This window comes from Diuraphis noxia, unplaced genomic scaffold, assembly GCF_037042655.1.
Source record: "Diuraphis noxia isolate RWA-SAM2 unplaced genomic scaffold, SU_Dnox_SAM2 contig0004, whole genome shotgun sequence".
Taxonomy (NCBI): Eukaryota; Metazoa; Arthropoda; class Insecta; order Hemiptera; family Aphididae; genus Diuraphis; species Diuraphis noxia.
Genome location: NW_028301714.1, coordinates 68876067 through 68891055, shown reverse-complemented (window position 1 = coordinate 68891055; position 14989 = coordinate 68876067). Strand labels below are relative to the sequence as shown.

At 30.6% G+C, this 14989-nt stretch overlaps 1 protein-coding gene across 1 annotated transcript; it reads left to right on the top strand.

The window, feature by feature from the left end:
- Positions 1 to 12347: 12347 nt before the first annotated feature.
- On the top strand, positions 12348 to 14068 carry LOC107167882 (uncharacterized). Its single transcript, XM_015517094.2, has 3 exons — positions 12348 to 12442; positions 13457 to 13667; positions 13848 to 14068. The coding sequence occupies exons 1-2, from the start codon at positions 12367 to 12369 to the stop codon at positions 13627 to 13629; spliced, it is 249 nt and encodes an 82-aa protein (XP_015372580.2). The 5' UTR covers positions 12348 to 12366; the 3' UTR covers positions 13630 to 13667; positions 13848 to 14068.
- Positions 14069 to 14989: the final 921 nt, after the last annotated feature.

Sequence of the window (14989 nt, the reverse complement as noted above, 5' to 3'; positions counted from 1 at the left end):
ATTATTCTGTAAACTAACCAAATTATATTATTCTAAATTGTAATGCCATGTTCAAATTATAATTTAAAAAAAATATTATTATTATTAAAGCATGCAAAATACAAATATCATGTAAACATCATATAAACTCAAAATCTTATTACTTTATGATTTAACCACCTATTCTCTGATTATTATTAATATTATTTTATTTTAGATTTCATTGACTAAACTGCATAAACCTTGTAAAACTGTATAATACATGTAAAAAATGTATAGAGCGCAATTGGTCTATCGACCCTAACATTTTTAGAGCGCAATTGGTCTATCGACCCTAAAATTTTTAGAGCGCAATTGGTATATCGACCCTTAAATGTTTAGAGCGCAATTGGTATATGAAAAGGTAATTTTAAGCGCAATTGGTAAACTCCCAATAATTAAGCTAATAATATAGCACGGCGAGAGCGCTATTATAATATATGTACAAGACAATACGGATACAATACAAAATTGAACTATTTACTCGAATCCAACTCGGAATAAAATTTCACCAGTTGAAGTAGCTATACACTGCTACAGTGTTATTATGCCCATATAATAATAATATATTAATAATAATAATATATTATATTATAAATTATAATACTGTATTACCTATACACACCTATATACGTTTTTTTTTTTTTACTATTATTATTATATTATAAGCGAATGTTGTTTTTTAAACAGCATACCTATATAAATACAAAATAAAACAATTAATTCACATCGCGGGTTGGTTGGACGTATAATACCTATTCGCCAATTGTTCACGGAGAACAAAGTGAGCCAATAAAGCACAACGTGTACCTATATAACATTATAATATAAACAAGTTTTTGTATGCTAATATAATGTTTCTAGTGTGCCCCATAGATGTTCGTAAATTGTGAGTATCGGCATTCGGCATAGTAGGTAAGTATAGTCGGTACATATATATTTATGTGTAAAGTATATAAATCGGTACATATAAAATGTCGTTTATATATATATATATATACCATACAATACAATCCAGACGCCATGGTAAACGTGCGAGTAGACCACGGTTCGACTATAACATTATGTTATATGTGTGAGTGTGTGTGTGAGTGCATGAATTGATCTTTTGTTGATAAATAAACATTATGCTATTATGATAATGCGATCAGACGAACATAATATAATATAACTGTGAGCTATATTTTTATGTTAATACGAACGTATAAAATTCTCGCCGACTTTACGATATATAATATAATATAACGATAAAATGCGCTCTCGATTAATCTATTGTATGAATGCGATTTGAAATTCGATTAAGCGTTACTGCATATTGTACTCGGCCACTGTGACTCGACTTTTATAATATTGCTTTGAGATGGACACGCGTCACGCGGACGACGCGAATCGTAAAGCGTGATAGGTACCTATACGCTCGTGATGCTGAAAATAGACGCATCACGCATACGACGAGACGTAGCAAAACGTGACTGTAAACAGTGATTCATCACCAAGCATTCTCACCCTATAATTTCATCAATAACGCAGTTATTTAAAATTTTATTTTTGGAATTTTTAAATATACTTATTACTTATATAGTAAATATTTTTGAATAAATAGATTTAGAAAAAAAAATCCTATAAGAAAACCCATGAAACACTCTTTAATATATTTATTTTACTATCATTAGAGCGCGATATATATTGATTTGTATCATTGTAATTTTATATTTTCATACTAAACTATACAATTATATCACACCGGGATTTCATCCGCCAGACCTTTTTATATTAATATATGGTATATCGATTCAGCCACCAAACCAGGGAAAATATTATCTTCCCGATCAAAAATTATAATATTATTTTAACTAAATAATTATTATAATATTAAATACCTGTATACAAATATAATTAGAATTCAACATAATGAATAATAATTAACAATTGTGAATAACTTATTTAGATTATAGACAACATCTCTATATATTTTAATATCTATTACCTATAACATTACAATAATATCGCATACTGTTGGGACAAATCTAAATGAACCGTTTTATTATTATTTTTGAACCACAAAGGCTATTCGGATCTTATTAACCTTACCTACATATTTACTACTCTGTTGTTATACATTAAGGCATTCCCCGAAATCCCATTGTTCACATTTTTAATAGATTATTATAGTACGGCCAGCGAAAAATGAGCCGCGATACCAACGCTCTGGGTGGCCGAATTTCGTTAGGGCTTCTACAACTATTTGCCGCGTACATTAATTCCAAACATGTTGTTATATAGCGCGCCAATAGCTTCAAACGGAGAACCCCTGATTACACTAAAATGCACCACTAGTAACGTTGCCATCGCGGCTCATTTTTCGCTGGCCGTACTATAGTTATTACAATAAAGAACATACAAACCCCAATCAACCATGTTCCAAATAACACACTCATACACGCATACAGAAATAACGTGCATTGCTAAGTGCATGCTGCAATGAAAAGTTTGTAACTTTAAAATAAAAAATGGTTATTTATTGGAAAATAAGAGGCTATACTTAATAATATTTACCGCTTTGATGCACCTGTTCTACAGATAGTAATCTACGGATTTTCATTAAAATGTTCAACGTTTAAACTCAATGTAAATAAAACAGGTTTTTTATTTACATATCTATTCAATAAATTCTTATAAGAACAACTTAAAAATCATCTATTTATAATATACTGATACATTAATAATATGTAAACAGTAAAATATTAACTATAGGTAATCAATGATGCTATTTATACTCATTAGTTTCATGCTAAACTGTCATATTTGGTTGTTTAATTAACAATTGACAAAAACCTATAAATTAATTAAACTGCGGGTACTTGTAGGTACTTATTATTGTTATGTAACAAATATTATTTCAATATTTTGGCAAAAGAAATATATAAGTTATATGTAATACATGTATATTATGTTTTTAGATTCTGAACGAAGTGATGAATGTATGTGTTTTTTTGTGTGTGTCTGTGTACAGCATAACTAGTCGAAATAATGCTTCAATTTCAAACTTTGGGGGTGGTTTTTTCCGATGTAAAAGTGAATATCCTTGGTGCATTATAAAGGTCAAAACTCAAAAGTAAACATTTTCCAACAGTTTTCAAAAAAATCGAGAAAAACACAAAAAAAATGACAGAAAAACGGGAATTTTTACGCAAAACCAGTTTTCGAACAAATCGATATTTTTATATGGTTGTAATTCAAAAACTAATCACTGCAAATACTTTTAGAAATTTTCACCAAATGTTAATGTTAGTGATATCTATATACAGTATAATTTTCAAAAATTTTCGACTTTTTTTAGTTATTTATAGACCACTGAAATTTTCGATTTTTTTGATAATTTTTTTTTGAAGTGTCGATTAAAAAGTGTTGGACCACTAAAAAAACATGAAAATTTAATACAAGGTTCCTTATGAGTTGTGCTTATTGTAGCTAAAAAAAATTAAAAATCGTAAGTCACAATTTTATTTTATAAGCATTTATAGTTCAAATTTTTACAAAATCTGTCGAAAACGCGAAAATTTGCAAGTAATTTTGAAGTTGAAAAATCATAAAATTTTTTGCGTTTAAAACTAAGGATTAAAAATACAACACTAAGTTTTCCATAAGTTTTCCTTCAAGTAGCTATAGATAAAACTCGAAGCATCATTAAAGGAAAAAATTTAAGTGCGTTTGAATTTTAAATTTTTATGAAATAGCGTAACGATAACGATTTATCCTGAAACCATTTTAAATATTTGTTATTATTCAAAAAGTATAAGTCGTAGATACTTGAAAATTTTATCAGTTATTTAGATTGACATTTTCTTTACATGATTTAATTTTCAAAATATTTTGACTTTTTTTGAGATATTTATAGACAACTGAAATTTTCAATTTGTCTGAAAACATTTTTTTGAAGTGTCGATAAAATGTTTTTGGCACTATCAAAATACTTGAAAATTTAATACAAAGTTTCTCATAAGTTATTCTTATAGTGATTAAAAAATTTCAAGAATACATAAGCACAATTTTTTTTTATTAGCATTTGAAGTTCAATTATTGACAAACATTCGTCAAAACCATGAATATTTTTTTTTTGTGTTTATTATTACGTTTTGGGGCAGTAAAAATGCTTCAACTTTTAACTTCAGTACCTTGTTAAATCAGAAAGTGAATCTTGTTAAACTTGTACTTTGGGGGATCAAAAGTAAAAAATTCTTAATATTTTTCTAAATAATCGGGATAAACAAACTAAAAATTAACGGAAAAACAGGAAATTTTACGTACAATTAGTTTTCGACAAAATCGATTTTGATTTTTTATGTAACTTTAAAACGAATGACCATTGATACATGAAATTTTCGCCGAATGTTTATATAAGTACCTATGTTCTATCCACCATGAAATTTAAAATAAAATTTGACTTAAGTTGAACTATTCATAGGTATATGCAATTTTCAATCATTATTAGTTTTTTTTTTAATTAAAATCGATAAAAATTTATTTTATAGGTAGAAAATCTTGAAAATTTAATACAAGGCTCTTAACATATTATTACAATAGCAGTTAAAAAATAAAATAAATTCATAGTTACAATTTTTTTTATAAGGATTCAAAGTTTGAATTTTGACAAAATACGTAAAAATCACAAAAATTCACAAATTATTTTAAGCTAAAAATTAATAAAAAATATCTTTTTTAAACTAAGATTTAAAAATTTAATATAAGATTCCTTACAAGTTTTAGTTTTTACCCAGGGGCGCCATTTTTTTAAGGGTGTGCATGCAATTAAAGAGGCCAATTTTTTCCCACCACCAGGCCAATTGTCAAAAAAACATTTGGCTTTCATACATAAAATATTACAAATTAATAAATTTAATATTAATATTTTAGGTACTAAATATCTTACCATTCAACTATTACTATTTTGAAATTTTTTACGCATAAATTTAATTAATAGTTAGGTACCTATATTTGAAATTAGAATATCAATAAAAATAGAAAATACAAATCAATCATAAAAAGCAGTTTATGACCTAAACCATAACGTTAAAGATAGGAAAACTGAAGGCCAAGGCGGCAAGGCCGTGTATCAGTGACGCCTAGGCCAATAGCAAATAATAAACTCAGGGTGTGCACTTGCACACCCTGCTCCCCCCACCAAATGGCGCCCCGGTTTTTACCTGCAAAAAACGCAACATAATTACGCTCCGTGCAATATATGTCTTTGCCCAATACACTTTTTAAAAATACATTCGAAGTAGTAACTCAAAGTTGAAGTTAAAACTTCGAGTTATCTATGTTCGACAAGTTTAACAATTTTTCTTCCCAATTTTACAGGCTTAGGACTGACAACAAAATTAAATTTTTGTTTTGGTTGAAAATTGTTTCTTATACATTTTTTTACAATATGTCCAAAATAACTCAATACAATTACGAAAAATACGAATTACATTTTTTTTTTTAATAGGTTATAATATAATATTATATTATATTTCCACATTAGTATACACTAATAAGATATATATTTTTTTAATTATAATATGTCCAAATATGTATAAAAAAAACCCAATAGAATTACAAATTACAATTTTATGGCACAAAATTGTGGTCCAATTGCTTTCAAATATTCCATGTAGCAAAATTTTCCTGTGTTTTAGTTTTATACTTGCATATACATTGGGAAAATACGTTTATGAAAAAAAAAATGATGTCATAATAATGTTTATAATATCATGTATAATATCATGACATAATTGAACTTGATTAACTCGAACTTTTAACTTCAACTTTGAGTTTACTACTTTTTCTGTATTTTTGAAAATAGTATTGGGCTAAGACCAATATTTATAAGGGCGAGACATATATTTTACGGAGCGCAATCGTGTTGCGTTTCTTATAGGTAGAAAGGTAAAACGGGCGCAATTGTGTTACGTTTTTTACATGGTAAAAAGTAGGATGGTCGCAATCGTGTTTCACCGGTTCAGTCCTTGTACCATATAAAAATGCTGCCGTAAATATACTTGACATTCATTTTTTGCGAGCCTCTGCCTTTTATCAAGATTATTTGTTGCATAAATAGTTTGTGGATGCATATATAAATATTATTCCTGTCCGCATATTTTGATGATTTCGTTGAGATTGTATGAAGCATTATATTATAATATCGTCGTATTAATATAATAGATAATTTATTGTTATTTCTGTTCATGATATTTTTAATTATTCACTTCTCATTTTATAACTTTTCATCTATGTTGAAATGCAATAATATTGTAACCATCCATTTAAGCTTGCCTGAATGACTGGACATGGATTTTAAGACAAAAGAATTTTATTTAAATATCAATTGATCATTATTATTATCATTTAAATCATTATCATTCCATAGAATAATAAAAAATATGTACCTTAAATCAAAATTTATGGTCCTGGAATATATATATTATATACAATATCAATACTCTCGCATGGCGTGCCAATTATTTCGCGCGTGTGGCAATTATATCTGCAATACGCACAGAATTCTTGCCGTACCTATATTATCCGTATGTAAGTGGGTCTACACGGAACTAAATACATTGTTCACACCGATTAAAGAGTATTTAGTTCAGTGGGTGTAGGTAAAGTTCAATCAGTAGCAACAGTGGTCTGGTCACTGATGGGTTAAGTACTTACAACGTGGATGAATTGTGTGTGCGTGTGTATATATAGGGCATAGCTAGGTTGTGAGTTCTCATGTAATCTGTAAAAAACAGAAACAACGGTTTTTATCTATAGGTCAACGCATAACGTATTTATGTATACCTATCCTTACTGATATCTATATGCCTTTCCTCTATGGGCTTAATTTAATAAAATAAAAAACATTATCAATATTTTTCAAAATAAAATCTATGGATTAAAACAGCACCACCATTGTTTACGAAGAATCATCAGATACACAACGATACGGGAATACCTCTCATCCGGATCAAAACTCAGTTTAAAAATGTTCTCGCCAAGAATCTGATGAAGTCGTGAAGACCGCGGTCATAACAATCTAGGAAACAAAACTCACAACAGACGTCAGCCGCAAGACATACTTCTAACAGATACTGAAGATTTTTTTATCAGAATATGAAGATTTATTACTATAATTATTAATACTAAATGTTGTCTTTACTATTGCCGCTATTGTTACTACCTTTAAACGATATCATCAATATTATTAACATTAGTATCTACTTGCCTTGCTATTCTTAAACGTTAAACATTATCAATAATATTATTATATAAAATAGATGTAATATTACTAGACTTAATGACTTACACAAAGGCCGTGGGTGGTGGCGGCGGTGAGAGGATTATTCAACATATTCATGCAATACTGCCATAATAATACTTAAATTAGGTTTACATCCAAAAAAAAATTGTTTGGGTTTGTTGAACTCTTCGAAAGCTGTGGTGGGCTGTTGTATATATCCTACCGGTCTGTCAACAAAATTATATTTTTTATCGTTATGTATACCAATCTTCACTCTCAATTCGGGTATTCCGCAGATTTACGGTTTCGGTGTTTGCATATGCCACCAGTGTGTATATAGTATATATATATACCTAATTAGTAATAATGACGTTGGTCGTTTCAAGGATACGCTCCCGTTGTCCGAGGAATGACGACGATGGAGCATCAACCAACTTCCGGACGATATTATACGCGAATACCAGCTATTTATATATATATGTATACAGTTCATACGTATGACTTCCGCACCATAACATACACGCGATGATGATGTGTATATAATGTTCTGCGTTCACCATATACATATATATATATATATATAGGTGTACGGTGTACCTATATATAACTGCAGTAGTACAGTACACACGAATTATGTATTATAAAAAAAAAAAAATAATAACGTTCGCCCGGACGAAATCCACAAAACGTAACAGTCGTTGAACCAAATATGTGACCTGCCAAGGTTATTGGCTCTGCATTCATCTGCACCGTGTATATCCTTTCCTCATTCTTCGAGTCTAGTCCCAAGGCCGTGGCCGGCGAGTGCTGCGCGACGATTGTGCCTGTATATATTATATATAATAATAATGTATATATATATAGGTACAATCCAGCGATGAGTATAGGTACAGGTGTATAAATGCGAACTACCGTCTTTTATGTACTTATATATTATATGTATGTATGTATCGTCAAAAGCGCGCACCTCTGCTGAAGCAGTTGCCCCTGCTGTATAGAATTTTTTTTTTTAGTTTTCCGACCTCCAACCTGCGCCACACACACACCAGCACCATGAACGACATCGCTGACGGTCGACCAGCGACGACCGCGACAACAAACAAAAAAAAAAAATTATTACACTCTGGCAGCGAACCGAACGATTAAATGACCATAAAAAAATATGAAAAGAAAAAAAGTCCTACCGGTTTAAGATTCTCGCGGGATTTTTTTCCTCACCATTAAGCGCTGCCGATTGTTTAATTTTTCCAGCGCCGCACCGACGCGAATAATAGTTGAATTCCGTGATTGTTTTTCACATGATGTTATTATATAGCTATTCTTATACATACGTTGTACCCATTGTGTTAATAACCGACGCGCGCTGCAAATAACTTCGCACAGATCCGCCGACCAGATAAACACTCGTACTGCGGATGCCTCCTACGCATATCTATCTATATATGTATATTTAATATTATATACCTATCTGTACGTAGAAAAGCGCACTAATATATTTATAATATGTGTATGTTGTATGTTCAATGCTGTGATGGTGTAGGTGGTGTTTAGGTATATATTATAATAATAATAATATCGCAATAGTATCGGTAGGTATAAGCGTTATATACGATCGCGGTTGTTGTCGGCTAAAATAATGATAATAATATAGAATTCAGAACGAAAAGATTTAGGTACTTGAATTTACTACGATTCGTGCAACGCAGTATTAATGAGATTTATTTATAACCAAAGACAACCATTTTGCGTGACATAAAGTGCCTAAAGTGCATTCATTTTGATACTGCACACATAATTTAAATTATATTTATTCATAATTATGATTATAATGTTTAAAATATTTTAAAATATTATACATAGAAGTGAGCATATCAGTATACCTACTGCACACTTATTAATTTGCTACTTCACGTTTTATTATATATTTATTACTGAACATAATGTGTACTACTGCAGACAATTTTAGGTCCTGCACGTGACATATAATATACAAATTTTGATGTGCATAAGACATGGGACTATACTATACCATGTACGGATAGCGAGCGATGACTGTAAAGAATGACGTGGGGTCCAAATTAATCTAATGTCTTTTTTTTTTGATGAGGAAAAAAGGTTTCTAGTTTTTAGAGCCAAAGGTTCAGTTAACATTTTGAATTTCAGATTAGTTAAGGGCCTTAACTTAAGGCACTAAGTGAGTCGGAACATATATCTATTTTTGAATCATTGATTTCTAGAGCTAATTGGGTTCTTTTGTATAGTGCTAGGTATTCGGCTATATAAATACTTCTTAAATTATTAAGTTTAATTAATTACTAACTGTTTAGTTACATTGAGATAAACAACTACAATTCATATACCTTTTTCAGTTTTAAATGCATCAGTGTATATCTGATTACTGGTATTTGAACTGTGTATGAGTTCATTAAATAAATTGTTATAAATAGTATAAGTGTTTCTTTTTTCAAGTGTTCTGTTAAGTTTATATCTACTTGATAATTTGGTTGTTTCCAAGTAGTTATCAGGAATCAGGCTGTTTTCCCTTTGACATATTTCATCAATACAATAATAATGTATTAACCTATACGCATCATTTAATTATAAATTTATAACCAATAACTGAAATAATATTTTATATATAGGTAAACGCAGTAACTGATCGTCTAAAAATGAACAGCTTATAATAAAAGAACTCGTACCTACAGGAGATTTGAAATACAAAAAAAAAGCACGTTTGTTTTTTTTAACGACACCTGCAGTGTAGAAAACGAATACACGTTTTTTGATAATTGTTTTTCTGTTCTTAAGGTATATTTTGATTTAATTTATTGTAAGCGAGGATTTTCTGTTCTTGTCTATCACACGGCACACAGTCAACATAGCAATATTTAGTTGTATTCTGATGCGATAAGAAAACTAATTTGTTTGTATACAAAATATTATAAATTGCTCTTGTTCATTCAAAATTCATCTGATTTAAAAAAAAAATGTTTTGTTCACATTATAAATAAATACTCAAACAAATTTGTTATTTTAAAATCTTATAAAAAATGGTTAGGTTAGTTAGGAACCTAGCCTAATATATATTTTTTTAAGACCATGGTAAAAGATGGGCTCTTAGTCATATATTACATTGTTAAAAACAGCACCTCAATATATTTTGAATTCGAGCTACTGACTTTCCAATTAATTTACATACCTACTGTAAAAGTTGCTGTTGCCTATGTGATAGAAAGAAACAGAAATCACATTTCTAATTCCTTGAATGTAATGTATGTTAATTTATAACCAAATTCTTCATACTCTATCTTGTGGTGCATGCTAACTATAGGCTATCATCCAGTTTAGAACTTTGAAATGCTACCATTATTTACCCCAAGGTAGCCTTTATTTTGTTTGCACATCAAAACTGGTAAATTTTTTATTAGAATTTTATGTTAAGGTCTCATATGCATACTCCATCCTAATGGCAAGACTTTGTTTTTAGTGAATGTGCTTAATATTTAAAAAGGTAGCAACTCAATTTTTCTTTTTTGGTACTAATTTTGTTTAAAAATGTCTCCAGTCTAGGTACTGAAAAATACATGTTGTGTAGAGTATTTATTCTATGATGTTTTGTAATCAATTTTAAATGTAAGTATAAATATAATAAATTACATTTTTGTATTGTATTATTTCTTTAGTGTTTCATTTCTATTGTGATGCATGTTTGTTAGTACACCTTTTTGTGTTTAATGCATAGAAAAAGAGTCTTGTTATTCCGTAAATATAATATTAATTTAACCAATTTTTATAATTTCACCAAGTATAAGATATATATTAATAATATTCTCTCTTATATTTAATATTAAATTATATATTTTTTTCTTCTTTTACTTTATTATGTTATAATATCACATAACATAAAGTTATATTTATTTTCATTTTAGTTCATTTTTAATATAAACTCAGATTACCCCGAAAACATAAACTCCTTAACAGAATCCGGTCCGTGGCTTGGCATCCACTCATCAATCTTTTGCAGAACCGGGTTGACCAGGTCTTCCAGCAGCTGCCGCGTCACCGCCGTTCCAACAACTGCCAGATCGTCGGCAAAACCGATGAGTTTGACCCCCGGTGGCACGTCCATTTTCAGCAGGGAGTTGTACGCGACGTTCCACAAAGCCGGACCGAGCACGGATCCCTGAGGAACCCCGCAAGTCACTATTCTTGGTGTCCTCTCGACGCCAGTTAACAGCGTCCTGTCTGACAGCCATGACCTCAGCATCTCGACTAGATACTCCGGCGTCTGTATGCGTCTGAGTGCGGCATCGATCACTGGCCACCTCAGGGAATTGAACGCATTCTTCACGTCCAAAGTGACCAGGACGCACAGATTCTTCTTGCCGGGGGTGGCGGCTGCCTGGGCTGCGATGCTCAGTACGCTGGTGACCGCCGACTCGGTGCTGATGCCCTTGCGGAAACCAAACTGGTTGGGCGCTCTCCTGCGACCTCCATGCTCGTCCAGGTGCTTTTCCAGACGTTGGAGAAGCAGACGCTCGAGTAACTTGCCCGATGAGTCCAACATGGCAACATGCATATTGGCCTATAGCTTGATGGGGCCTCCGGGGGCTTGTCCGCGCCCTTCCTGATCAGCACTAATCGGGCTCTTTTCCAACGTGGTGGGAACGTGAGGGCGCCCAGGCAATCGTTCATAGTCTTCACTCTTCAGCACATTCACCGCACAATCTAATATCGTTGTAGTTGATATTCGTAACAATTGACATTCGAGATAGTTGTATACGTAGTATTGATAATGAAATATCGGAGTAGTATAATGTCGTTGCAGTAGTAGTACGTAGCAGTGGTGTCTACCCTATAATACATTATATTATATTATATACTTTTTCTTCCATGAAAAAACCTCACATTGTCTGTCTCTCTCGCACATATGTTGGCTTCAATGTATTACACGGTAAACATTTATCGTTCCTGGTCTATTATATTAAATGTCTATGGTCTATGGTATTATACTATTATCTAAATTACGTACGATCATTATTGACATTTTGACGATGGAAAACAATTTGGCTAATGTGAAGATGGTGCCGGATTTCCGGGATGCTCCACGTCCTAGCCTTTTTCAACGATTGGGCGGAAATCTATTAATACCAATAGGTCAGTTCTAAGTCACTATAAAAATTATTACAAAGAGAACGTCATAAACTCATGTGTGTATAATGTATGTGTGAAACTGTAAACTCAATGTGTGCGAAACGACACCGTTCGGTGGCACATTATATCATATATTATAATGAACCGATGTTATCACAAAACACCATATAAACAACGACTGTAAAAATAATATTGTCATTGATTTTTTTTCGACACAAGATTTTTTTGAAACAATAGATTTTCGTGGCTATTACATGGAGGTATATTTGAATATTTCAAATACCGGTGTCAAAAATTAATAACGAACATTTTGATATTTCTATTACACACATTTAGATCGATTTATTTCGTAGTAGTAAATGATACAATAATGTTATTCTAGTTCGTTTGCATATTATGTATTTGTATAATAATAATATTAGGTGTTTAGTATTTTTTTTAATGCATTATTTTTTTGGAAAATATATTTTAAATAAATATACAAGTCGATGGTATACATATACATTGTCAAAGCGATTTAGACAAAACGTTTCAAGATCCCACTCGCATTTAAATTAAAACTCTAAAATATGGCGTAAGCTCCATAAATAATATTATATTATAAAATACAGTGTAATTCATCAAGCACGTGCATTACCTTTTTTTCTTTAATAAGTTATCAAAAACTGATTTTTTAAATTTGGTAATTGGTATACATGGGCGTGCCCATTTTAAAGACTATTATTGTTATCATAAAAATTTTAATTCGTTCGAATTTCTAATTAGGTACATCAAATGTTCAAAAAAAGTTCACCACTAAATAATTTACAGTAAAATGGGGCCATGGGGGAGGAGGTTATATTTCAAAAACAGAAGTTTGTATTGTCACAAGATACCTACTCTTTAAATAGTACAAAATAATTTAAGAATTTGAAAAAATTCCAATAATTTATTACTAGAACAATTTTATTATATTGAAGAAAAAAATAAGGTTAACATGCTTTGTGAATCATTCTGTAATAACCACTAATTTTGCAGGTATTATGATGACTGTGGGCTGTTATGCTGTCGGACTTGGCTCTATGATTACCAACCGGCCTATGTTAGGGCAAAAGATGATGTATGCTCGCGTCGCCTTCCAGGGAATGACGGTAGCTGCTATGTATTACGATCAACAAGGTGCTTCACTCCACTACCCCGCCAATCAATAATAATTACTAATCTCATAACGGTCATTACGTTACAACAGGTATTATATCTAAAATAGCGTTATTAATAATAATTAACAAACAACATATAAATATTATGTTACCTATATAACTAATAAGTTAAAGCATAATTAGTTAATTTATTAATTATTATTAAAAACGCTATTATACATTGTAACGTCATTATAAATATTATATTATTATTATATCGTAACACTTAGAAATGAAATTAGTTATTATATGACACCGTCATCAACAACTGCAATCCTCTTGTTTTGATATACGACGTGTTGGCGAAGACTTCCAACCGAGATGGTATCTGCAATGTTTGCGATGCCGTAAGTTTAGAACAATTGGAAAATTTATGTTCACTTATGTACGAAGGTCACCTACTGTGGTCATCGAGTTGTGTAATTTATGTTTTCTATAACATTATACATAAGAATAATATATTATACATTAAATAGTTGCCAATGTTGTTTTAAAATAATGCATGTCCACGATTAAAGTTGTGTCTGAACAAAAATACTAAATTTATTTTTATTCCTATACTTGTATATAATGTTAAAAATAATACTGAAAATATGTTTGGTGCGGGTGGTGAGTGGTGTTGTTTTGCGAGGGCGTGGGAGGGAGCGTGTGTACAATAAATATAATTAAGAATCGAATAATGCCAAAGAGTTATACACAAACCTAATACCTATTGTATTGTATAATATCTCGAGGTAAATAACTAACGAGAACGATTTATTATATTTGAAAACTATGCGTGTGTAAATTATAATATATTGAGTCGTTAACGCGTCGCATGAGAGTAAAATCTTTACTATAAATTGTTTAATTGAAAAATTTTATGAAAAAAAAATAATAATTATATATAGAATAGCTATAATAATATTCTGTTTCAAAAACAGTGACTTATATATTATTACTCAATACATTTCGTAAGTACACACATTACATTTTTAAACATATCCAAGATTTTCAAAAACGAACTGTAGATATATCATACATCCTATAATAGGTAAGTAGTTTTATATTATATTTTTAATTACTAAACTTTTCCGCTCAGTCTTTTAGGTGTGCTGGTGTGCAGAATTATAGCAGACATTTCTTTTCTATATAAATTAACAATCAATAACTTTATTGATACCCTCTTTTTATAATAAAATATCCCGTTTAAAATTCTAGCCTAAAATAATCGATGTACTTTTGTTTTACTTGACACCATACAGCTGACGTATAAAAATAAAAATTTGAACGAGTATAGTAATTGAGAAATATTACTTTTTAAATACTATCTATTATTATGGCCCGTCGTCCATGATATTTTGTTTGGAAGATATTGGGACCTATGATTTAA

Bases quoted from the DNA above. Each gene is read 5' to 3' on its own strand.
- LOC107167882 (XM_015517094.2), top strand. From the start codon at position 12,367: ATGGTGCCGGATTTCCGGGATGCTCCACGTCCTAGCCTTTTTCAACGA. The intron at 12,443-13,456 runs GTCAGTTCTAAG...CTAATTTTGCAG, and splicing joins AAATCTATTAATACCAATAG to GTATTATGATGACTGTGGGC.